Raw genomic sequence first — 27,274 nt, 5'->3', positions numbered from 1 at the left:
CTTTCGGATTCATCAAATTCAGAAACAATCTCCGATCACTGATCGATATGTTTACACGTTGCTATGACAACTGACTTCTCGCTTAAGCGACGTGAGCTGCCATTTACATGAAGAGCATTTGTCACAGATATCGAACGCTTTCAGTAACTATGAAAATCACTCCCTAGAGAAATATCTGCTTTATCGCTACCTAACCAATGCAACCAACACCTCGTTCACATCAATTAATATTCTCTCACGGGGAGCCAGACGCTATTGGGATGGGGCGCCATTTTGAAGGTGCAAACATGGCGGCGAGTGTCAAGATGTTACGAAACATCGGGTGCGTGTTACTTCACTGCCACCTTGTAGTGATGCAGACGACACCAGGGCTTAACGAGGTATAGTCATATTCGCCTACCCTCTGTTCATTTCAGGGTCGTATTATCGACCAAACCTGGTATAGCTAGCGTCAATACCAACCCTTTATTTCACGTTTTCGAAATGTTTGCCAGCCTTTGTCAACTTTTTAGTAACTATTTGCGAAGATATCTTCACTGTCAGTGTATACGAATTTGCGATTATATACATTTTAAGCGTGTATTTACTCACTAAAGATGTGCCCGTTGTAGTCTTAACGTCAGTTTGTTTGTGGCTTGGTTGACACGTGTTGTTGATAAATGGATGGCCTATTCCAGGTTTGATTAGTTTCAGACCGCCGCCGGTTAACGGAAATATTGCTGAATGCGGCGTTGAACAACAAGCAAACGAAAAAAAGATGGGGGGGGGGGGGGGGGGGGGGGGGGCAATGATGAATTACAAATGTCCACCTTTGACCGTCAGCAACCCATGCTTGTCGTAAGAGGCGACTAACGGTGGTCAGGCTAGCTGACATGGTTGACACATACCATCGTATCTCAGTTGCTTAGGTCGATGATTATGATGTCGATCACTGGATTATCTGATCCAGACAAACCAGACAATCTGGTATTAATTAATCATAGAGTACGCCTATAGATGTAAGGCAGTTATCTTCTGTACATTTCGAACATTTATTTTCATTCTGGCTTATTCGCGGCTATAGTTCCACTGGTTCCAAACCGAAACATGATCGAGTTTCATTAACAAAGTCAGAAAATGACATACTTTTCGGCCGAACCGAATTTTCTCGCACGAAAGTGAAAACAGACACTACCAACAACCATGGTAACAGTAAATTCGAATTCCTTGCTTCATCAGGAAATAGTCTTTACAAATTAATCTTAATTTAAAGTTAATATCGTATTTCTATATTTTATGTTGAGGTCTAGACAACATGTCGTCAACTAAGACGTCACAGAGTACCTCTGATAGAAGAGGTCGTACAATTATTCAAAATTCATCTGGTTCACTGGTTGCACCTGTTATATGTTCTTTGAGTTTATTAAGTGTATTTTTGTAACGTGCAGTGTGACTGATATCATATCAAGACCGTAAAAGACCGCCAAACATTTCTAGCGGTCGAGCCTCGTTTTGAGATTTCCACGATTTGCAGGTTTCCGTTTGTCAGGCCACATTGTACGACAGAGCACGCTGCACAACTAGTTTGCAACGATTAGAAGGATCGTAGTGTTGCAATGTACAGGCGATCAAATGTATCAACTAATACTGAATGATATCTACATATCGAGCTGAATAAGTTAGACTCAAAAGTCTGGACTGGTTACTGTACTAAGATGGGCAATAGGACAGAACCCAGTCAGCAGGAAACGAGACAGTTGCGTAATGCGATGTTTGCGAATATTTTCGCAAATAATAAAGACGTCACCCATTGTCAGTGACGTCATTCCAACTGTGACCTGACTGAACAGATCAGTGGCAAACCTCGCCCCTTTCTCAAAGAGGATTTTCAGCTAAAGTTAGCCTGTGCTGCAAGGGCTTGATATGATGTCACTAAGGACGCTATGAGAATGACATTCTATGGTTTTATACATACCAAATACGTCATTATGACAATGCGTGAAGAGTACAGATGCATTTTTCGTATTAATAAAAAGCTCGCATTGGTTTCATTGTGCAGTAATACCCTTTTACTCGGAATTACGGTTTATATGGCCATCTTGTAATAATGTTGAGTCTTACAAAATGAATTCACCTGAGACTGCGAATACGCAATTCGTGGTGTAGCCTTCGCTCAGTTCTCTAAGAATACACTAGGGTTTATATATGTAAGATGCAGTTACATTTCCGGTGTTACCGCGAGTCGAGATGACATTGTCATACGGTTGAGGCTGCTCAAGGCGTTACACGTGACCCATCTACATACGTCTCCATCAGCAGCACGTGCAGATGAAACACGTGACTCGGATAGAAACAGTTATCAGTTTTACAGCGCGAGATGGGTTTGAGAAACAGAGGATCGAGGTCTTCGTTCGATGGTATGGCGCTGCAAGTGGTGTTCTTATTAAGGATACAGTTTCTGGAACTGCGTTTAGCCGTTAGGGAGATGTAAAAATTATACTCCATGTATCTAAGCGAGTGTTTTTAAAGTCTATATTAAAGCTACAGATTGCTGTAGGCCCATAGAACATGGCTTATCTCCAGCCATGTATCTTTTTGTTTAGCGGGACTAGCATTGATGGCGTTTATATACATTTTAGACCTAATTAATGTAATTTTAATGTCATGTATGTGGTATGGCTGCAATGTTGCCGATCTTACTATAAATGTTAACTCACTCACTCATATATGGGCACTGAAGGGACAATACTCAGAGGGAGACCTCACTGAATGTAAGGATGTCGGAAATGTAACTGGGATTTAGATAATTAGAATGACCCAACTTTAGAATTCAGCTTCACAAACTGTACAAACACAATACCCTTTGACGAAATTTGTAAAAACAATTGTCACAAATGAAATTGGCGAAAAAATGATCCCTGGTGAAGAGTGCAAAAGCTAAAGTCAGCGACTTAGTCACCTCTAAAGTCATCTGTAGTGGCGTAATGACATATGCACAGAGCTCTGGCCATTCACGTGAAGCTAAGCAGCGTTAGGCTCTCGGATGGGTGACTCCTGAGAGTTTCGGGGACTTCCGGCCTGTCACACAGCGAAGTACACGATTCGTATGGTTTCACCTTGGGCAAGTGTGTTTATTCAAATTTGTCTCTGTTCACCCAACAGAAAATGGGTACCCGGTGGGTTAAGACATGTCTAGCGCCTCACAGCTTGACTTATCCTTCTTAGTGATAATAATCATATTCTTTGGGTGCTTCGGGCATGCGCATGCGCAGTAGAAAAGCGCATGATAGATGGACTGTTATTATTATTAGGTGTCAATGAGTCGGCCCAGCGATGTTGGCAGTTTTCAGTATTTGCTTGCTGCTTGTAGCAGGCGGCTGCACATATTATAGCAAACTCCAGTTTATGAAACTGACAGACCAAATCTGGTGACTTGTCTCATAATTTTGGACACCCGAGTAAAAACGTTATTTAATAAACGATCATCATTTTGCTGTCACCTTTCGTTTTTTTACGAGGGATTACCATTTGCTGATAGTTGCACGTGTGATAGTTCAATGTGTGCGAGTTGCATGCGTGAAGTTGAAATTTCAGTGCACACGTTGGCTGTTCTATCAGTAAGTGTCTTCCTCGCTTCATCGCAAAAAAATCCCGAAAAGTGATAACAAAATAACAATCGGGCGTTAAATAACGTTTTTATTCGGGTATCCAAACTTGTGAGACATATCATCAGAGTTGATCTGCCAATTTCTTGTGACTGTACATTATTTAGGTTTTGTTGCAATTACATTAGATTATTAGATTATTATTATTATTATTATTTACAGATTAGAATGAAAATGCAGCAGAGAGGGTTCGGGTGATCCTGGCACAGTCAGGCTGGTCAAGCTCATCATCAGCTCAGGGCCCTCGCCCCCTCTACACGCAGCCCAGACAGCGAATGGGACTTCTCCCAGGAAACACTGCCTAGTCGAACCCACCAAGAACTTTCCGGAGAATATGGAGGCTCCCCAACACTGCAGCCTTCTGCATTACCCAGATTGTCAGAAGGGCTGTGCTCCCGGTGGAGAACCCGGGCACTCTTCTGATTTATTATTATTATTATTAGATTTTGAGTTAATGGGCAGTGCATCGGTTTCAAATTAAATATAAACGGACTGTAGGCTCACCATGCAACGACAATGCCATGTTTTACATATATAACAAGACATTTATATAATTTAATAATCCTATTCCGTTTCTCCAGTCGTCCGCGTTCCATCAGAACTAGACTGGTTCCCCTGCCCTATTCCGCGCTTACTGAGCGTAGCATAGGCAGAGTACCAGTCTACATCAGGACTACTATCTTCATACGCTTTTGCATTTTACGACAAACGACGGGTATTTCTTTTTAGAAAACCCGAACTCCTGGTTGCGTTTAGAGGCAAAAAGAGATCACATGACCAGGCCCCTGGAATTCATGGATTCGATCAACGTATTCCAGTTGAGGTTGTCGTTGCTTGTTATGTGAACCGTATCTGTCTAGTCCATTCATACGCAGTCACAAAGGCGGAAAGTTGCCGAGCGCGGCGGCGTCAAACAACATGCACAAAATCGATCTACCCCTCATCTGGCATGGACGGACACGAAAACAAGGTACTGAGTCCCACCCTCATCCCGGTCTTCCTGCAGGGCCGTAACTCCTCAGGAAATAAAACAGCAGTTAATCACGAACGTCAGAAGTACCTGCATGTGCGCGAGACCCCGTCCTCGTGCGCGTGTAGTAACGCCCGAGAGCACAATCATAGTGAAGAGACATAAAATCATCCACAGCCATTTCACAGCTACACGATCACAGCCAGTAAAATTGTATAGGGCTGGATACGACAATCCCAGTGATTTCAGCCACAACATTTGGCGGAATTCTTTTCAAAACGAACATTCCCATCGACCCAAACACCACCGCATGACAGTATGTCCAACACACCATAAAGAGCTTGTTTAAAAAAAACCCACAAAACAAAAAATTGGTAACCAATTTTGCTATATCATTTGTATTACCGCGTGCCGCTAACACTACTACCCACATACGTGATAACATGAAGATATCCTTTTTAGAAAATCATCTCAAATCATGATTGTCTCCTCTTAAAACAACCATGGTTTGAGAACGTTCTTCGTCTTGTAGTGAGTGAGTGAATGTGATTTAATGCCGCTTTTAGCAATATTGCAGCAACATCACGGCCAGGGACACCGAAAATGGACTCCACACATTGTACTCTTATGAGAAATCGAACCTGGGTCTTCTGCGTGAGAAGCGAACGCTCTAATCACAAGGCTACCCCACCACCCCGCACTAAAATATAGTGATTCCCTATGGAGTCAATTAATATTATTCGGTACTCAGAACATCCATAGGTATACAGTTACGTCTCTAGAAAAATGAAAGACAAGTCAACGGTTGTAAAACTCGGAGACTTAGATCGTTGAGTCGTGGAACCACGAAACTGTTGGTTCGGTGCTCATGATATCAATCACTGGACTGTGTGGATTCGATTATTCACAGCCGGCTATCATATATCTGAAATGCTGTGGCATTAAACAACCAACGGACAAATAAAATACAAGAGCATGGATAGACAAATTATTTTTCGCAATATATGCGACGTTTAGATGGTAATGCTGAAGATGTTTCTGTGTAGGTGCTAACACCGGCGTCTTGGTAACGTTTCTGTGTAGGTGCTAACACTGGTATCTTGGTAACAACGTATCGGTGTAGGTGCTAACACCGTTAACACTTCATTCTGTTTCTGTTGCAGGTGAACAAAGCCCAAATAAACAGCGACAACGGAGTTTCGATAGAAACCAAGGTGTTAGGCCCTCTTCGTGTCTGGCACCTTGTATTCGCGATAGCGTCATTCCTGCTGATGATTAGTGAGTATATAGGTGTTTATCACCCACGAAGGTGAAAATATCGGGGTTCAGTTTTTTTTCATACAAAGCCCTGCGGCAAAGTATAACTTTCCCATGGTGACGTCACGTCATGAACAATGCTATGACCTCACATTTCTCCTGTGACGTTGTGTTCTACATGTTGCGAACAACCAATCGCTTGTAAGCGACGTACAGAGGCGTGCTAACTTTCAACATCTTGCAATCGCACCAATCGCTGGATGTGGTCGTTTCGTAAACCAAATTAGCGGCTAGGGGAAATTTGAATTCTACTGCCAACAAAGAATTGTTCGACTGGCAAATTGGCAAAGATAGCTTTCATTCCATCATCCTCTGTTCCACAGGTTCGGTGTAGTCATCAACAATCATTAATTCATGACTCTTCACGAAGACTCTTCTAATACGTTCTTTATTAGGGTCAGACGAACAAACGCTAGGGGTTCCGCATTTTTTGGAAGAGTGTCAAACGCTTCGACTTGTTGCAAGCCCGGAATAAGTGATTCATGTGCTTATTCTAAGCTATTTCCGGCTTGCAACGCTCCGCAGATTTGGGTTGGGGTGTGCACTTGCTGACAGAACAAGCAGGTGTGCGAGATGCACGTGTGAAACTGAATTTGAAAACGCTTGATGCTCATCTGGCTGTTCTACTAGCCATGTGTTTTGCTCTTCAACACCAACACCGTCAATAATCCTCAACCCCTACCTATAATCCACTTTTAAAAATCGCCAGTCCGTTGTCGAGTTTTCGACTGACGAATCATCTTTGAGTATGCACACGCATAGGGGCTGGCACGGTCAGATTTGTAACGGAAAAATCATGGCTTGACGATTTTATATACAATATTTCTGTACCTCAAGGTTCTTATCATACTCACACCCACAACGCATTACAACACAGAGTATAGATTTTGCAAGCCAGTTTTGTTTTCGCCATGCGCCTTCATTAAGCACCATTTGACCTTCCAGTTACAATCGTCTGCTGCTGTTGCGACTTCCGGATTCCCAGAACGAGGCAGGAAATAGAAGAAAGTTACAAGAAGAGAGTAGATAACTCGAACTACATCAAATACTTGGATCACCTCCCAGAGAATGTACTCAAGAACAGACCTAAAGGTAGGTAGACACGTTTGTAAAGCTGCAAAATTGTGCGACCATTGCGACCGGTCACTATGCAGTCACCCAGTATCAGTATTTAATATTGTCTTGAATACTCTCTTTAGTAGGAGGAGAAGAGTCTCTTTTGACCACAGGTCAACACTTTCCATAAAGAGGACATTTCCCGGGATTTACCATTTAGGAAACTGGAATAAATTTTGAAATTTAAGTTCCATCCACTCACAAAATCAATATTTGACACTTCTGACCGTCCCTTTGGTTCCAAGGCGGGCCGATGAATCGTCATCCTCGATATCTCCAGGGTATGCGTTCCGATAAGTCTCCACTTTACCCTGGACGCATCTACGGCTCTGACCGATAAATTTATTACCTCCCTTTGTTGACTCCGCCTTCTCACAGTAGCCAATCAGCTAGGCCGCCGTTATAACTGATCTTGCCAGTGTCAACAAAGGTAGCGGTCGCAACTGCGAAGGTTTGCTCGCAGTGCGTCCCAGATTTTAGGGAAATCATACAAACAAATTGACAGGTCCGAAACTTTAAAACAACATATGCAAGGACGCCTTCTACCTCTTCCAGAGAACCTCTGGATGGTTTCTGTTGACAAGTATAATCGGTTAGATAATTCAAAAAACGAAAGTGAGTTGTGATGGGTTCGCTCAACTTCCCAGCGTAGACACCTGGCTGGATCAAAAGACAGTCAAGGGAGGTAATAAATTTATCGGGCAGAGCCGTAGATGCGTCCAGGGTAAAGTGGAGACTTATCGGAACGTAGACCCTGGAGATGTCGAGGATTATCGTAATCTAACTCGACAACTAATACACATGAAATGTTGAATGAGACGCTGTTCATGATGAAACCACCAGACCAGTTCTGTGAAGTGTGTGTGTGTGGGGGGAAGTGTGTGTGAGTGAGAGAGGGCCGTGGCTTGGCCAGACAATCCAGTGATCAACAGCATGAACATCGATCTGCGTAATTGGGAACCGATGACGTGTCCACCAAGAAAGCAAGTTAAACCCCCCGATCCCGTTAGTCGCCTCTTACGACGAACAAAGGTTACTGATGGTCAATATTCTAACCGGGTGATTCGCAGGTCTGTTCAAATTATCATTGAGGTGTTCGGTAAATTACGTTGTTCACTATTCCCCCGGGCTCAGGGAACACAAACAAATAACGAGGGTACGTTGTCCCCCTCGTGATCAGTCAAGAACTTATAATGTCTGTTGCAGGTCGAGGCAGTAGAAGCAATACAGAAGAGCAATCGCCCCCAGAAAGACCAAAAAGAACATCACGAGTCGCAGATTCCTCCCAGAACGTAGGCATCAAAACCAAACTTACTAAGGGGGGACAACTCGCCGTGGCTACACCTCTTGCAGCTCATCCTGGAGGTGTGATGGAAGCCATGTCGAAGATGAGAAGGAACGGTGAGGTTTTGTATAGGGCTGTCCACATACTGACGTGTTTGATCGTACTGATATTTAACGCCAGTCATGCAATGAGATCAAATAGGAGGTAGCCATCGACCAATTATTCCAAGAGATGCTTAATCTAAACACGTGATCAACATTATAGCACTAACATTAGCGTGATATCAGTTTCTCGCCACACATTAATAACTTATGCCACCCGTTTGGCGTGCTAAAAGGCAGCATTGCTCAATGTTGGTCGCGAAGATTATTTGGTCCGTCACTCATAGGCGTTTCTTGCGTTTCGTTCTCTCAACGCTAGACCACGTGTCGCTTTGTTCTAAACAATGTCCAACTACTGCCTGACAAGTATTATTTGAGCCACGACCTGACAAATGACCCCATTTCCATTTGAAACAAGGGGGAAACAGGTTGTCGTCTAAATAATGAAAAGTTCAATTTCCTCGTGCGGATCGTGTCGTGGTGGTGTTTTGCTGAACTATATCGTTCTTCGAGTCACGTGTTAAACAGTAGCGATATTGATTTCACGCCACGGTCAGCATGTATTGCACGTGCTTAATCGACAATTTACCTGCAGTAACCAAGTGTATTCGTCCAGATGACTTGCTCCGCCTGCTTGTCACAAATGCGTTCACAGCACTGGCTCATCTAATACTTGTCAAGCAGTAGCAGTGAATGGATACCCAGTAGTTAACTGCCAAGGAAGTGAGTGAATTTTGGTTTTACGCCGCTTTTGGCAATATCCCTGTCATACCACGGCGGGGTACACCAGAAATAGGCTTCAAACCTTGTACCCATGTGTACCGATCGAACCCGGGTCTTCGGTTTGACGAGTGAACTCGTTTAAACAACTTGGCTACCGTGGAAGAACTGACACTTTAAAAACATCAGGGTGTGGGGGGTAGCCTAGTGGCCACAGCAATCTCACGCCACATCAAAGACACTGTTCGTCTCCTCATTCGGTAATATGTGTGAAGCTCATTTCGGGTGTCCGCCGCCGTGATATTTTCGTTATATTGCTGGAATATTGCTGGAATATTTATTGCTGTATTTGCTACAGGTGGTTTATAATTTAACGTAGCCACTCTCTCACTCACTTCACAACATGTCATTTAAAGATACAATGCCACATATTTTCGACAATATGTTGGACTAGATTTTATAGGCTGGAATCACATGCGCGCACCTTACATTCTTATTGATGCATTAAAAGACTTATTATCCCTTACGACTTAACTGAAATCGATAATTGAAACTTCGAGGCGATCGGCTTCCAATAGAGAACATATATGGAAAGTAAACGATTGCTCCCTACATCGCGGCGTTGTCGGTGTTTGTGGCACTGGTTTCAATCACAAGGTGTGCGTAGGATATTCGTAAAGAGCGCTCCAAGTTAAGTCAAGTTACCGCGCACTCACAATATCTTATCATAATATTTTTGTGCAGTTTCTACATTCAAATTTCGGGTCAATAATGACTTATTTTGTGGGCTAGTAACTTTGAGTCACAGCTTGACTGACTGGCTACCTAAACTTGGAAACTATTTTGCACACTGCCCAAGGAGTCGAAAGCACATACTCAGGTCGGTTGTAAGCATTTTATACAGCTTGCTCTATTGTTATTTCTTGATTAGATCGTCTCAATTAATCATCTTGTGTTTGTAATTAACAAGTGTGATGTTCACCGACAGTGGTGTCAAGCAGCAGCCAGTAAGGAACACGTTAATGACCACCCATGTTTTACTGTTTGTTTACGGCCAGATTATCTGACCAGCTGTGTTGATTGTCGGATTAACAAATGTTTTTACAATGTATTTACAATAATCACTTGCTAGCTTGGTGTGTCGGAGTCGGAATGCGAGAATGTCGGATTAATGAGAGTAATAATCACTGTTTGAAATGGTTCCCTAATTTTTGGTCGGATTAACGTGAATGTCGGATCATTGAGTGTCGGACAGACGAGAGTTGACTGTATAGTTGTATGACAATTCAGAATTTCACTTGCAAGAGCTCTGACCCTCCAAAGTCACTGATCAATTAGTAGAAAATCATTGATTGGTACAGTCGGCAAATACCGAACGTGTTTCGTAAATACACTACCAGTCCTTTTTTGAAATCTTTGCCGACATAACTTACTGTATGATGCTTCCGCGTGCAAATATTTTCTACGACCTCTAAAACTTGCTGCCGACCAATGCTCCTGGCCGTCACCTCGTGTCACATCATCCAACCAATACGGCCATCTCCAACGATCTAACCGGCGCGTGGGTGGGTGACATTGTGCCGATCACGTGGAAATAAATCTTGAGCTTCATTTAATCTTCCACTTAATCGGATCCTAATTACTAAGCCGAAGGGTTGATTGATCCGGTAGGACAAGCCACGTTTGGTCGTCAACTCATCCCGTCTCTCAGAACACAATCTGCAAGTGCAGCTAATAATAGCCCCATACTGCAGGCCTACAAAATCACTGTCGTCGCTCTTGGACGTGCAGACCCCCGTTCATCTGGAAATCTTTTTATAAGAGTATGTATCAACGGTGTCATTTTGAAGTACGACTGTCGTTAACCGTGTCACATTGATACTCAAATAATAGTTTGTGTCAGTATTGAAGGGGGTTGTGTGAAGGGGTAGTTAGTTGTGTAGAGTTTTGTCCCCTGGGCGTGCCCGAATCAGAAACGATCGTGGGTTCAATTCCCAAATTACTTCTAATTGTTTAAACCAGTGAAATGACGTGTTAGAATTGATCTTCAGTAACCCATGCTTGTCTTAGGAGAGCGACTAACGGGATCGGGTGGTCAGGCTCGCTGATTTTGTAAGATACATTTCATCATCCCAATCAATGCTGTGATCAGAGTTGTCTGGTTCAGACTCGAATATTTACAACGCACCGCCATGTAGCGGGATAATTGCTGAATTATTACTGAATACAGCGTTAAACTACAACCAAACCAGTCTAATTGTTTGGTTTTTACTTCAGTGGTAAATATCAAATCTAAGATCAGGATCAGTTCAAACTTACCCCACTTATTTAGCTGAAACTGAATCATTTCACTCATTCTCTGGATAGTCGGTAGCCTAACGGTTACAGCGTTCGCTCGTCACGCCGAAGGCCCGGATTCTAATCCCTACATGATCACAGAAAGTGAAGCCAATATCTGGTGTCTCCCGATGCGATATTGCTGGAAGATTTGCTAAAAGTAGCATGAAACTAAAACTCACACTTATTGACTGGAACCAGGAAGGGCAGTAATTTGATGAAATTGAGCATGGCTGAAACCGACTGAAGTCCTGTCTGGTTTGATTACTACATGGTCTCCAAGGAAACCGAGGCAGAGACGACACAATACTGACCGTCATCACATATCGATGAGAGTACGATGAGAGAGAGTACGATGAGAGTACGATGAGAGTACTTTAGAGAGACTTCCAGTTCAAGTACGCGCTCCGTTCTTGAGGGGACGGTGATAAAGTCTAGTTAAAGCGTTAGCTCGACCCGGGTTCTGGGTACAGTGTGTGATGTCCATGGCTGGTGTTCCCCTGCCGTGATATTGCTGGGATATTGCTAAAAGCGGCATAAAACTAAACTCACCCACACGTCCTTGTGAATTACTCGTAGTGGAGCAACCCATTCAGAGCTCATTGGGTTTGCCAAGCTTGTAATTGTCCACCTCAACTACCACATGGTATGGATACACGAGGTGTTTATGGGTAACAACGTCTATTTATTACATGCACGAGACCCGTGAAGGTCCCGGGGTAGAATAGACCCGTGAAGGTCCCGGGGTAGAATAGACCCGTAAAGGTCCCGGGGTAGAATAGACCCGTGAAGGTCCCGGGGTAGAATAGGCCCGTGAAGGTCCCGGGATAGAATAGGCCTGGTGAAGGTCCCGGGGTAGAATAGACCCGTGAAGGTCCCGGGGTAGAATAGACCCGTGAAGGTCCCTGGGTAGAAAAGGCCTTCAGCAACCCATGCTTGCCATAAAAGGCGACTATGCTTGTCGTAAGAGGCGACTAACGGGATCGGGTGGTCAGACTCGCTGACTTGGTTGACACACGTCATTGGTTCCCAATTGAGCAGATCGATGCTCATGTTGTTGGTCACTGGATTGTCTGGTCCAGACTCGATTATTTACAGACTGCCGCCATATAGCTGGAATATTGCTGAGTGCGGCGTAAAACTAAACTCACTCACTATTACATGCACGACATTTCAGAGTTAATTCTTGCGCCGTACATTAATCAGGTGAATGATTCAACATAACAGATGCACAATAACCATTGTTCTAAACTTAGTCACATTTTTCATCGCGCGCGTTTGTACTCTTCCTTGTTCACTACTGTTGGATAGTGCTTGGCCACAGCCGTTTAACATGGATATCGCAGTCAGACTGCATTCTCGCCGACCAGGCGACTTGCTTTGTCCCATTAATGTCAAGGACCAGACAGGGACAAAACGATGCCACCTTTAAACATCTTTGGATACGGGGCTCGGGGGAAGGTGGTGGTTAAAGCGTTCACTCGTCACGTCAAAGTCCCTGGTTCGATTTCTGACATGGGTACAAATGCATGATGCTTATTTCTGATGTCGAGGGCCATGATATTGCTTGAATATTGTTAAAAGCGGCGTAAAATTATACTCACTCACTCATTGGGTGCGACTCATCTGGGGTTCAAACCACCAGCGTTTCGCTTTCCGGTCAAACACTCTATCCACTAAACTACTGTCTGCTGCAACCTTGACCTCTGTGGTTTTTCCTCACTGAATGTACCTCGTCAAAACTCCCTCGACAGCGCACTCGTTTTTCTCTGTGATAAAACATTTAACAATGTTGCAGCCTTTGAACGAACAAGAAATAAAAATGGTATCAAAGGAATTCAAATCAAATCCCATTTCAAATTAGATATTCCGGTGAAACGATCGATTTGTGAAGCCAGTGCTTGAGCAAAAAGTAGGAGGCTGCACAGTCATAAGTTTAAACTGGAAGCAACATTTTCTTTAAGCGGGCCCCAAGGACCGTTATGACTTTAGTACTCTGTTCGCAGAGGCAAGAAACTCTTTAGTCACATAATATGTAAGTACATAACAGCTGAATTCACATTGTGCCGCGTTCCTTTCCCCGAAACTAGGTAACACTACGACTGTCGGCCATTGTGAGGTGAGGGGAAATGTGTTTTAGTATCGCACTTAAGAATATTTCGGTCTTATGACGACGTGGATGCGTGTGTTTGTGCGGCTGCTTGTTCTAGCCCAGACTTAAACTGGTTTTATAGTGCTAGCTCACTGAGGTACCATGCCGCAGTTAAGCATGAACACCTCTCACACACATTATACTCCGAGCCGACCAGTCCTTATTGTACAAATTAATGACGAGCGCGGAACAGGGACCAACAAGTACCCAATTGTAAAGTATTCGATCCCTGACCTTCCGTTCTTCGAGCAGACGCTCTAACCACTACATCACGGATTCGGTCATAACCACTGTAAAGGCATGTACGATACGATCACCCACGTGCGCTAAGCCCGCTTCGTGGAGCTGGGGCCAGGGCCTTGATTTTCGGAGCTCTCTAAGCGCTAAGATAGTCGTAAGTGAATGTTATCGTAAGGCACATACGACTATCTTAGCGCTAAGAGAGCTTCAAAAATTTAGGCTCAGTGATATAACTATCGGTACAGCATCTTCACTGAAGGGGTGGGGTAGCCCACTGGTTTAAGCTTTCGCTTGTCACGGGTTCGATTCCCCACATGGATAGACGGTGTTTTTGTGTCCCCCGCTGTGATAATGCTGAATTTTGCTTAAAGCAACTTAAAACTAAACTCATTCACTCTTAACTGAGAGTGAAATTGGTGTATGGAATGCTTTACATCTTGCGTAAACTGGGTCCACTGTTGCTTTGCGCTGCAACTTCAATTACGGCTGCAGTTTAAGAAGTGGTTTCCAGGGCTCCCTCCCACATAGCGACCTATGCACCAGAACCACCGCTAGCCTATGTTAACCTATGGCAGATATCGTAACGCTTAAGTACCTTCTTAGAATGGTGCTCACATTTATGAAGCTGTCTTAGCGTACATATATGTACATTACATTAGCATTAACTTACAACTATCTTAGCTCTAAGACAGCTTCGAAAATCTGGTCCCAGGACTCTTTGGGAATTGCTGCGTTGCTGACAAAGCAATCGGCTTAGTACTCGAGGCCTGCGTTTTCGGTCTACACCCCTCTCCGCCGCGATTATCTACTTCCTGCCGAGCCTCTAGTTGTGGACAGTCTGACGTGTCTCAGAGAGAATCAGATTTGTTCCACTTGTGATCAGCGTGTTGACGAGGTAGCAGCGACATACTTTGGTACGTAAAAGGCTATTTGTGGAAACTATGTACGCTTGCAAATATTTTGTTTACAGCAGGTTTGATTGACAGTGCTGTAAGTTACGTACTTTGGGGTGTTTTTATTTCGGTAAAAAGAACGGTTGCATTTGAAAAAAATGAGTTATTGATTTTTTTCTGTTGTACAATGCACTACCTAAAATCTTTACTAAACTCATCTTGTCTTTTATAACATATGGTAGTGATAGGGACCTGGGCCTATATTTTCGAAGCTCTCTTAGCTTTAAGATTGTCGTGAGTGTATGTTAGTGTATGGCACTTACGACTATCTTAGTGCTAAGAGAGCTTCGAAAATCTAGGCCCTGAACTGTAGGTGTTCGCGCCCAGTCTGTCCACCTAAGTATAATGAGTGAATTTTCCCTTAATGTGGGACATGTATATCTAGGTCCTTCACTTAGCCGTGCAGAGTTTCGTCCCTTTCGCGCACCCACCCTTGAAGATCCGGGTTAGAACAGATCTTCAGTAACCCATGCTTGTCGCAAGAGGCGACTAACGGGATGGTTCATACTTGTCATCGTCTCCCAGTTGTGTAGATCGATGCTGGTGCTGTTGATCACTGGATTGTCTGGTCCTGCGGCTAAAGCGTTCGTTGGTCACGCCGAAGACCTGGGTTCTATACCCCACATTGGTGCAATGTGTGGAGCCCATTTTTGGTGTCCTCCGCTGTGATGTTGCTGGATTGTTACTAAGCGCGGCGTAAAAGTAAACTCACTCACTCACTTGCTGGAAACGGCCGTCAAAATCATCAGACACATTCCACGGGATAGTACAAGTTAAACAACCAAGGGTTACAATTTTTTTTAAAATGTCAATTGCCACAGGTCAAGTGACTTTAAGAAAATAACTTGTTCTGGCTAATTATCCAATTACCAGATTTTTATGATATAATCATCATGATGCAGTTATGTAAAAATATATCTTAATGGTATTTGATGTGAATGTCTACCGGACTAATATTTTCGAAAAGTGATCAATAGCAAAGAAGGATAACTCTACTTTATTATCACTGCGAAATTTACTAGCTACATTTAATATGAAATGAAATCGAAGTTTATTTGCAGGTTGAAACCATAAGCAGAGATTAGTAGCCAACGGACTAGTAAGATACCATTATTTGATTGCCCGAAAGAAAACCTGACATCGGGCGATAGAATGTTTGAACCTCTGACAACCAGTTTAACCTGTTTATTAGTTGGTTATTTTTTCCCAATGAAGGTGCAGGAAGCAACGACTAAAACACGATGTATCCCCACCCCCACCCCTCCCACGCCACGATGTCACTGGCCGAGAAGTAATCATATCATATAATAGAATATATCCTAGGTCCATCGACTCCCCGCATGGATACAGTGTGTGGAACCAATTTCTGGTGTCCACCTCCGTGATATTGCTCGAATACCGCCAAAAGCGGCGTAAAACTAAACTCACTCACTCATCCCAGGTTCAAATATTTACAATGCTGAGTAAAGTTACCAGAAATAGGGGGGCTGTGCGCGGACATACAAACGCCTTCCCACTTCAGAAACGTCAACAACTGTATAGTATTTGTCAAGCTGGCTAATTTCAGCTTAGTATCCCCGACTCGGTTGATCCAAAATCGGAAATCTGCAGTCATCGTCGACGATTGACTATACTTTGGGAGAGATGACTCAACAGCCGTCGCTGTGTTTGTGACTTATGTATTTATGCACCTTTTATGATATAAAAATATAGGAATTATATAAAGGAATTCCGATCTCGTTAGAGTGAGTGAGTGAGTGAGTTTGGTTTTACGCCGCTTTTAGCAATATTCCAGCGATATCACGGCGGGGGACACCAGAAAATGGACCTCACACATTGTACCCATGTGGGGAATCGAACCCGGGTCTTCGGCGTGACGAGCGAACGCTTTAACCACAAGGCTACCCCAACGCCCCTCGATCTCGTTAGAACGACTGAATGAGTTTAGTTTTACGACGCATTTAGCAATATTCCTGCAACATCATGGCGGGGGACACAAAAATGGGCTTCACACATTGTGCCCATGTGGAGAAATGACCCGGGTCTTCAGCGTGACCACGAGACTAGCCCACCGCCCCCATTGCTCCGAAACAGATTTACCAGTACGAATAATCAAATATGCAAATGATAATCTCGTAATGTGTTCAAAACATAAATGTCTGTACTTGTGCGCGCGCGTGCGTGCGTATAAATATCTACTTATTAATTGTGAAAAAATCAATTAAACTTGATTTTAAGACACACGATCCAGAGTCCAATTAACAGTGAGATTATAAGATCAGTCTAATTAAATATAGACTTCACTTTGACGCACCTCCTTCCGTCTATATCGATCAATCAAAATAAATAAACAAATCCATTATCGAAGTGACATCTATCATTTAAGTCAGATTCCAGAGTCTGGTGAGACCTGCTTAGACGCAGGGGAAAAGTCTCCTTCAGATAAGCAGTGTGACAGACGAGGTTTATTGAGCAAGAACCAAATATCTGCCATAGGGGGGCGGTGTAGAAATAGCTGAGAAGCATTAAACATGTGCCCCCGCTTGACGTTGAGGGGATAAGGTTTCGGGCACCTGTCGGCAGTGGCCGATATAGTCGAGCGCCCCTCTTCCTATTATCGGTGCTAATCATTGTTCCTGCTGGTTCCACACAACAGCGAGGTGATTACATGACAACAGATGTGAGATCGTGGTTGTCAGGGGTCTTCAAACATTTTTATGAAAGAGCACATTAGGAACTGAACAGTTGCTCATCTGAGAACTGAAAAAAATAACAAAAAAATACTGTTCGATTGAGATCATTGTCTCAAATGGATGTGTTGAAAAATGTAATTGAATTTTTCAACTTCTGCTTTTTGATGTATGTCTAAAAGGCATCCTCTGTTCTGCCTTAGAGAATTCCCAGTCTGGTCTTAAAGCGTGACCCCAACCCACCTCTGTCTTGCCCTGAAGCACCCCTGTCATCTCATGCAGGGTCACTGTACATATTGTCATAAAGCACCTATTGTCTGTCTTGCCTTGAAGCACCGATTCATCTGGTCTTGAAACACGCTGTTTTTTCTTGAAGTCCTCCGGTACTTGACTTGGAGCAGCCCCAGTTTTTTCTCATGAAACACTCCCAGTCTAGTCTTTAAGCACCTCCTGTCTTCTAGCACCCGAACCTCGTTTTGAAGCATCTCAAGTCCCGTTCTAGAGGAACAGCAATCTTGTCTTGCATTACCCCTGCCCTGTCGCAAAGCAACGCAGAGTCTGATGTTGAAGCACCTCCAGTATTGTCTTGAAGCAGCCTTAGTATTTCCTTGAAGCAACCTTAGTATTACCTTGAAGCAACCTTAGAATTTTCTTGAAACAAGCTTAGTATTGTCTGGAAGCAAGGTTAGTACTGCCTTGAAGTATTGTTGTAACGCCTTTAGCATTCCCTTGAAGCAACCTTAGTATTGTTTTGAGACAACCTTAGTTTTGCCTTGAAGCAATCTTTGTATTGCCTTGAAGCAACCGTAGGATTGTCTTGAAGCAACTTCAGTATTGCCTTGAAACAACCTTAGTTTTGTCTTGAAGCAACCTTAGTATTCTCTAGTTCTACTAGTTTTCGTGATCACGATAGTGATTGTTCGAATTTGTTTCCCCATCATTCAGCGTTAAAAAACAGTTCGCACCTGGCGTCCCAACGTCGAAATGATCGTCTCACTTGATTGTCATAAAGATTTATATCTGCTAAAACACCTGTATTATCTGAAAGACATTGTGGAATTTTCTTTTTTCAGTTTTGAATTTTGAAACGACAGCAGAATGGAACTCGAGTGTCATGAACCTCGAGACAGCTGTTTTCTGAATGGCTGCTTCCGTGTAATATGTAACTTGTCCGTGATTGGTCACTCAAGGTCGTTGTGACCGGACATTTGATGTCCTTTAAGTGACCAGTAATATTCCTGCAATATCACGACTGGGGCACCTGAAAGGGGCTTCACACATTGTACCCAGTTGGGGAATTGACCTCGGTCTTCGGCGTGACGAGCGAACGCTTTAGCCCAGATGTTTGGGAAGAGGTAGCAAGAAATCAATCTGTTTGTAATTCGAGTGTCACCTCAGTAGGGTTGTTCATATAGGCCAGTAAGAGAGACTTTACTCGGTGACTTTATTTATGTGTTTCGCCTCCTTACACAACTCAGTATGGCGACAGACGCTGCTCGGAAAGTATAGTGTTTTGGATGTCTGCAAGATGGACGCCTTTTCGTTAAGGAACTTAATGCGGGGAGATCTGTCGGTTTGTGATTTCCAAATAAGTGATGGAGAAATACTACCCCATCTCTGTCCGAGGCATTACGCAGGTAATGGAGGAAGTATATCACATGTTGATCTGTCCGTTGTGCGACAAATTCCAATTATTATCATGATTTACTAACCACTGAAAGCGGGGTTACAAGGGCTAGATAAAGAGTTTTCAAGAACAGACCATCACAGTTAAAAATAGTGTATCGAGATAACGGCAAACTCACTGATAAAATATGCGCGTTTACAAACAATATGATGTCCAAAATTATGTGTTTTTATAAGGGTTGAAGAGCCAATGGGGTGTAGGAATTTGAAAATAAAGAGAAGCAAACTATCAGCAGTTATCATCGATGTCACCCCCCCCCCCCCACTTGACTAAAAGAAATAAATACAAAACTATAGACCGTATGTGAGATTTATGATAATCATTTTACAAAAAGAAATAATTTTCGTATGAGTTGAGTGAGAATTTATCCCTATGCAATTCAGTGAGCAAACTCAAGGGGTCAAAATCAGAGTTCATTCAAAAGGTGCAATAGTAATGTATATGGCTTCCATACACACTAACACACGTCGCCGCAGTGGCGTCGTTAGTCCACGGATGCCGTCAGCTTGAATCCTGTTCCATAAGCCCATGGGTGTCTGTTCAAGTTCTTGTCGGTTCTCTGGAGGTAGTACACGTTGTCTCAGCTGACGTTCAAGATGATCCTACAGATTGTCAATTGGTTCATGTCTGGAGAACGCGCTGATGAAGACAGTAATTTCACGTTAACGTTGTGCAGGTGTTCTCGAACAATACTGACGGTGTGAGGGCTTGCGTTGTCGTGTTGCAAGTGGTCGGGAACGGGGCAGCGCACAAGGTCTAAACCCTTCCTTCTGACTGAACCCATTTTCATCTGTAAAGAGCACTCACTGCCAGTCACGTCGTTGCCACCGACGTTCAGTTAGTGTCCACGGCAGTCTTCGCTGACGGTGGAGACAGGTCAAGGCCATGCCACAGAAGTTGCGATAGGCTCGGAAACAAGCCATAACAAGTCGCAGGATTGCTGGTCTACTGATGGCGTATCCTAACGATGTCTACGTCGTTGGGGTCGCCGTCACGAATCTGTCCCGCTGTGCATCTGCTGGATGTAGCGGTCTTTGGCGGGCTTTGTAACTCTTGGTCTTCTCGATCATGGGCGGTCTTGAGTCTAGCCTGTCCCGCTGTGCATCTGCTGGATGTAGCGGTCTTTGGCGGGCTTTGTAACCCTTGGTCTTCTCGATCATGGGCGGTCTTGAGTCTAGCCTGTCCCGCTGTGCATCTGCTGGATGTAGCGGTCTTTGGCGGGCTTTGTGACTCTTGGTCTTCTCGATCTTGGGCGGTCTTGAGTCTAGCCTGTCCCGCTGTGCATCTGCTGGATGTAGCGGTCTTTGGCGGGCTTTGTGACTCTTGGTCTTCTCGATCTTGGGCGGTCTTGAGTCTAGCCTGTCCCGCTGTGCATCTGCTGGATGTAGCGGTCTTTGGCGGGCTTTGTGACTCTTGGTCTTCTCGATCTTGGGCGGTCTTGGGTCTAGGAAGATTGCTAGTCTACTGAAGGATGCAGTTGAAGGTTCTTGCTAGCTGACAATAGAATGGAACTCGAGTGTCGTGAACCTCGGGACAGCTGTTTTCTAAATGGCTAATCCCGTGTAATATGTAACTTGCCCGTGATTGTTCAGTAAAGGTCGTCCCCGATATTGGCCATACCGATTGCCTAGTCTCATTTCGCTTGCTTCCGACTAGGCGTATTCCTGGTGGTCTATAGTTACTGCATACTTGCTCTGTCCAACAGAGTCTGTATTTGTGGGACAGCCATACACGAGCATTTTTATGTCACACAGTTACGATTTCACGTTTTGAAAAATGCGAATTTTTCGGACAGCTGCGTTGTTATCGGGACCATGTTGCGTTTTGGCGAATGTTTCCTGCTTGGATTCAAACCTGTACCAGAGTTTCGGTTAGTTACACAATTTCTTTAAGAGTGACAACTTTCTTTTTCCTGCTAGTTTATTACCAGAATCTCAATTTCGGGTGAGCTGATGACGACTGTGGAAGCCTGAAACTCGTAGTGGACTAAAGGGTTAAAAACATATCGAAGTAGGCGGAGCTTATGCGACGTCGTGACGACTGTTTCAAGCAGTGCTTCTCATTCGGTCTCGAAAGCGCATCGTGTTTCTACCTAGTGGGAACATCAACGTCAACTTAAGCTCACTGTACTTAACAGACGTTCGGACAGACGCTCTAGAGACTGATGGCTGAAAGAAACGAGGATTCGTGCATGCGTAGGTGGGTGTGCGCAGCCCCATCATATCTCTCTGATCCGCTAGTCTACATTGATCATTCTCCGTCTTTACACCAAAGAAAGGACTGACAGACAGACGGACGGACAAAAAGCCGCACAGGCCGACAAACAGGCAGGTTGTATTCTACACCGACAACACAACTAAGACCACGTCTTATTTCCCGACATCGATGTCATTGTTAGTTGAGTTATTCGAAAACACACGCCAACAACAGCCCTGGATATTTTCGCCCTGACATAAATTGCTGATGTATTTCGATCCCCCGCCACCAGTCTAAATATAGGTAGATATCTCCATCAAGTCTGGACGTACACCGACGCATTTTATGTTTAACAACACCGAACATGCCCCGTTTTAAGACAGAGACGCCATTTCACGTCCTGGTAGAGATTCGTCTGACACTGGTGTCGAGACAAGTCCGATTCCGCTTCTCTAACCAAGCCCGTTGATTCAATAATTATCCTTCCTCCGTTAACCTACTTTAAGTTACAGTTTTAACCCTTTGAACAGTTTCAGGCAGGACAGCTTTATTACGGCGATGCCACAAATTGGCAAATATTTTGGGAAACTATCAAATCGGAAATGTCTCGTAGGGCTATTTTGGTGTTTTTAGTACTGTGTATAGTGGGTTGATTTAATTTAACATATTAACTGCGTAGGGCAGAAAGCCCGTTTGTATTCGAGTTTGGTTTGTAGAAGAAAATTCAATATCAAAATACAGAATCGTAACTCCGGGAATAAACCTCGCTCGATAAGTGTAAGTGCACCGGCGTTTGACATGAGAAAGGTTCCTTGGTGTGGCTACTACTGGGATGATGATGGCCTCACAAAGTATGGAACTGGTATGGAAGTATGTAGCAAATGACCATGATTAAAATATGCTGTTCATGGGTACCCGGTAGTGGATGGCAAGGGGTGTGGTGAACATGACAGGCTGGGTGATGCATACTCCCCAGGGAGAAGCGAATGCATACTGATCGTTTGTTGATCATGTACCTCATGAATATTCAACTGGACATTGATACACGTTGGTGAGTCGGTTTTGAATAAGTGAGTGAGTGAGTGAGTGGGGACGCGACTACGAGTGATTGGCGCTTTATTCACTAGGCTACCTCACCGCCCCTCTCGAGTTGAGATCTCGGTGCGGCAGTGTGTGATAGCTTGATGTGGAACATCACCGGAAGTTGTGAAAGGTTTGAACTCTGCTGAAATCCACAAACACGGGAACAGTACTGACAGACCTAGATTATCCGGGCAAAAAATGGGGTTCGAACTCTCGATAATAGGTTTTTGACACAGGGAGCAGATGTTTCGTTAATTCGTAGAACCGAACAAGCATGTTCTGGGATCCGAACTCAGAATTGGTGTATCCTGACAACCGAAGCAGCGACACAGTCCAGTGGGCCACCTCGATGACCCAGCCTTACGCTGTGAAGTGTCCATGCACTTTCCGTTTCAATTACGCCATATTCTGAATATGGACCTATATACATGTTATCACACGTAATCATGCGCATTACATCTCAAGTCTGTCAACGGTTTGTCTGGTCCAGACTCGATCCTGCCATCCTGGCCTTGGCAGGACTATGGTTTAGTGCGCTTCAGGCAACAAGCACTTTTTGTTCTGAAAACTCTGAAAGGCTGGTGCTACCGTTAGCAAGACACTAAATCCCTGTTGAAATTGATTTTAATTCTCTCTACTATTTCAAGCTCACTGCGCGGATAATCGTGGCTGGGTATGCGTGGCGTTGACATTTCGAATTGTTACACCACCACCCCGACCCCCACCCCCTACTTCCCACCCCACCCTCTGCACATTTTCTTCGCTCTATATTTATAAGTTAGTTTAGGAGACCTACTGACGAAAATATCCTTGATATGTTGGTCGATATGGTTTACAGTGAATGTCCATATATCCAGTGAGGAAGGATGATGTTGTATATCTAACTCCAATCTGAGTCTCATCTTAGTATCACTTTCTTAAGTTATCTATTAACCCCCTCCTACGCCCTCTCAGCCGATAGGGTTACGGATTAAAGAACTAGTTTCTATTTGCACAACGTTTTGTCTGGCTTTCGGCTATTCTTGTCAATAGTGTTCGCCACAGCGTCCTCATTAGACCACGACAGTAGATTCAGAATGGAAACCTTGAATGGGATGCTCTTCAACAGGCTAACTTAAGAACACAAGCTTAGACCAATGTGACCTGGCCGGTTGACAGAGCGTTATAACGAGGAAGTACACCTAGCGTGGCAGGCTGGTCATTTTCTCGGGAATCTGTACAAGAGTGGACGTTCAAATATGAGTTGAAGAAATTGCAGCTATTCTTAACGATTTTATTACATGGACTAGGGAGAATTATTTTGGTCTGATTAACAGAATGTAAAGATACACAGACGACTGTGTTTGACCTTGGCAAAGTGTCATTATACAATCTTCTAGAATTCAGGAATACCTGACACTCATGACACGGAGGGCAGTGATGACAGTGATGACTCTGACACAAACCGAAATGTCCTCCACATATTTGCACAATTATTTTTAAAAGTGGTCAAATGCAGCGTATTTGGTATTACACGTTCTTAGTGAAGTACGGATTAACGGATCGAGTTTATCCCGGAGTCGAACCCAGGCTGCCAGAGTGCTGTATCTATCATATTATCAGCACACGATCAGCGATCTAACCCACACAGCCACCGAGGCTTCGGCAACGATGATTGTAAATCCGACTAGTGACATTCGTCACTATGTCATGATCGTATGAGTGAGTGAATGACTTTAGTTGTATCCCCCTTTTAGTGAGTGAGTGAGTTTAGTTTTACGCCGCACTCAGCAATATTCCAGCTATATGGCGGCGGTCTGTAAATAATCGAGTCTGGATCTCACAATCCAGTGATCAACAGCTTGAGCATCGATCTACGCAATTGGGAACCGATGACGTGTGTCAACCAAGTCAGCGACCCTGACCACCCGAAAACCGTTAGTCGCCTCTTACGACAAGCGCATTCGCCTTTTATGGCAAGCATGAAGGCCTATTCTACCCCGGGACCTTCACGGGTCCGCTCTTAGAAGTATATTAGCAATATCATGGCGGGGGACACCAGAAATCTGGGGAATCGAACCCGGATCTTTAACCACTTAGCTAAACCGAACGCTTTTACCACAAGACCAACCCCAGAATCGGATGTCCTTTGACTTCTTGTCTCAAGTTGTTCTCTTTTCCCGATTCTCTCTTTAACTGAAGTTAACCTGTCATGTCAAGATCTGTTCGCATTATAGTATTCGGGTGTCCTTTAACAGATTAAGTGAAAATGTTCTTGGATCACGATTCTGTCTTTACCTGGGGTTAATCTTTTATGTCACGATCTATTCATATGTAAAATCGGATGCCCTCTAACGTCTTGGGCGGGGCAATAGCCTAGTGGTTAAAGTGTTCGCTCGTCACGCCGAAGACCCGGGTTCGATTCCCCATATGGGTACAATGTGTAAAGCCCATTTCTGGTGTCAACAGCCGTGTTGGAATATTGTTATTAGTGACGTAAAACTACATTCATTCACTCTCGCGAGTAGTTTAAACGTAATGTACTAAGGTATAAAATAAGGTAGGGGATATTATTTTTTTCGAGCAAAAATGCCAGTGCTTATGCTTAATATGAAAAAAAGTAATAAATATCCATACAGATGAAACATTTCCAAAGGAATGGAATGTACTGTTAATTAATTGATATATTGTTTTTCCTTAATTTCTGTTCATCATCAGTTTCCTCACTAGCTTCATCATTTGCAATTGTCCAATATCCCCTTCTTTTTTGAACGGTATAGTATTCGAAACGTGTATTTTTAGTATCACTGATGTTGATATTTATTTACAGCTCGATCCAGACCGAAACAAACCGCCATGGCAAAGGCAATGACAACACTTCCAGAGGCAAACGTGGACGTGGACACATGACAGCACGAGTTCAAACTCGGAATGAGGAGATATCTGTTCTCACCTGACTTAGTCTACACGTCTATATAGTACATTCTGATTATCAACAAGAGTGTGTTCGAATCCTAGATCCGCTATGATCAACTAGTCCCAGTGATAGAACTGAGCACCGTCTGAACCCAACTCTCAGTGTCAGTATCAGCTGTCCGGGTTTGAATCCCATTTCCAATCTTATATTTACCTGACACTTGGGAACATCCACCCCACTTACGGAAACACTGTTGAACCGAGTTCATTATCCAACACGTGAAGATCCGAGTTAGAATTGATCTTCAGCAACTCATGCTTGTGGCCGTCGCTGCTCATGATGTTGATCACTGCATTGTCCCGTCCAGACTCGATTATTTACAGACAGCCACCATACAGCTGGAATATTGCTGAGCGTGGCGTTATACAAGAAACGAAGGGTAATGAAAAACCCTTAAGACATCTAGTCAGATGCTGAACAATACTATTGTTTTTTTGTTGAACGCCTTCGTCATCATTTAGATTGAAAAACGTACCGAATTCTAGCAAGAACTTTACAGCTGAATGAACATTCATTACTTTGATGACAAAAGCACCTGGTCCCCCGCCTGCGCCTGGCGTCTGATTACTCCAGCAGATGGCCGACTGGTCAAATGCTGCACATAAACCCACCGTAATTTCATAGATAAAGAGGATCTGCAACAATAGTCTTACGTACACACATCAAACATAATGATCTGCACATCGATTATTTGACCAAAATAGCTGACCAGCATCCTGGAGGTTGAGTATGGAACAGGGCTGAAATAGTGTGATGTTCAACGGACAAATGGAAGACTTTAAGGACATTTCCAGATGATGGTTACGGCGATATTAAAGCTGAGCACATTGTTTGTTGTCGATGGCGACGGCGACGGTGATGGCGATGGTAATGGTAGCTGTGACGCTGATTCTGATGGCGACGGTGACGGTGACAGTGACGGCGACGGTGACGGCAAAGCTGGTCCCTTTTCCATTGCTGTAGGAAAGGAAATTATGCTTGAAGAGGCATGCACATATGGTATGTCATATCTCAACATTCATTGGATGTATCGTGATTGATTTGACTCATACAAATTTGTTATGTACTGTATTACACACATGGCAAATACAGATGTGGTGCACGTTCGATATATTGTGTATGGAATACATTTCATACAGAATGATGTACATTCAGTGGGTTAGCCTTGTGGTGCAAGTGGTCACTCGTCACGCCAAACACCCGGTTTCGATTCCCCTCATGGGCACAATGTGTGATACTGCTGGAATATGTTGAATGCTGCGTAAAAGTAAACTCGCATTCAGATACTACATAGCATATCAAGTATTACATACAGTTAATATATACAGATATACAGTATATTATATTGAATTATAGCGCCGATATATATTGTATATATTGTGTATAGCTTACGTTTAAGTTTTAGAGGTGCATTTAATATATAGGATATCGCTTACGCTTATGAGTAATCTAGTAACATATTTCATAAAAAGGCATGTACATTCTGTATATCAAGTGCAGCTTACATATAATATACTGATGTACATTTATATATCATGCATTACATGAATTTGATATATATTGTGTGATGAGGTGAATTACTGAATATCATCGTTCGTTGTGGGTTTTGTACGAGTGCCTGCAGAAATAAAAGTATAAATATGAAGTCCAATTCTTTTGCGCGTCAAATTTTCATTACAATCCTGAAAAAATATTGTTTTTGTTTATATGTTGCTATTTTAAGATAATTTTGAAAATGAAGTAGATCAGAATCTCTCCGTCCATTACACTCCGTTGAACCGGAAGCTGGCAGGGGGAATGGAGGCAAGGACAATCTGATATGCCATG

General features: G+C 43.6%; 1 protein-coding gene across 1 annotated transcript; it reads left to right on the top strand.

Annotated features, from left to right (window-relative positions):
• The first annotated feature begins 260 nt into the window (after positions 1-260).
• On the top strand, positions 261-27,098 carry LOC137256010 (uncharacterized). Its single transcript, XM_067793665.1, has 5 exons — positions 261-380; positions 5,778-5,892; positions 6,877-7,023; positions 8,254-8,448; positions 25,301-27,098. Exons 1-5 carry the CDS (start codon positions 261-263, stop codon positions 25,378-25,380), a joined length of 657 nt encoding a protein of 218 aa, XP_067649766.1. The 3' UTR covers positions 25,381-27,098.
• The last annotated feature ends 176 nt before the right edge of the window (positions 27,099-27,274 follow it).

Source organism: Haliotis asinina, chromosome 11, assembly GCF_037392515.1.
Source record: "Haliotis asinina isolate JCU_RB_2024 chromosome 11, JCU_Hal_asi_v2, whole genome shotgun sequence".
In the NCBI taxonomy this organism is placed as follows: domain Eukaryota; kingdom Metazoa; phylum Mollusca; class Gastropoda; order Lepetellida; family Haliotidae; genus Haliotis; species Haliotis asinina.
Note: the sequence above shows the minus strand (reverse complement) of the source record. Positions and strands in the feature narration are given on the sequence as shown.

Excerpts from the sequence above, each read along its gene's own strand:
- LOC137256010 (XM_067793665.1), top strand. The coding sequence starts at position 261 with ATGGGGCGCCATTTTGAAGGTGCAAACATGGCGGCGAGTGTCAAGATG. Across the intron at positions 381-5,777 it reads CGACACCAGGGCTTAACGAG|GTGAACAAAGCCCAAATAAA; the intron begins GTATAGTCATAT and ends TTTCTGTTGCAG. Across the intron at positions 7,024-8,253 it reads ACTCAAGAACAGACCTAAAG|GTCGAGGCAGTAGAAGCAAT; the intron begins GTAGGTAGACAC and ends TGTCTGTTGCAG.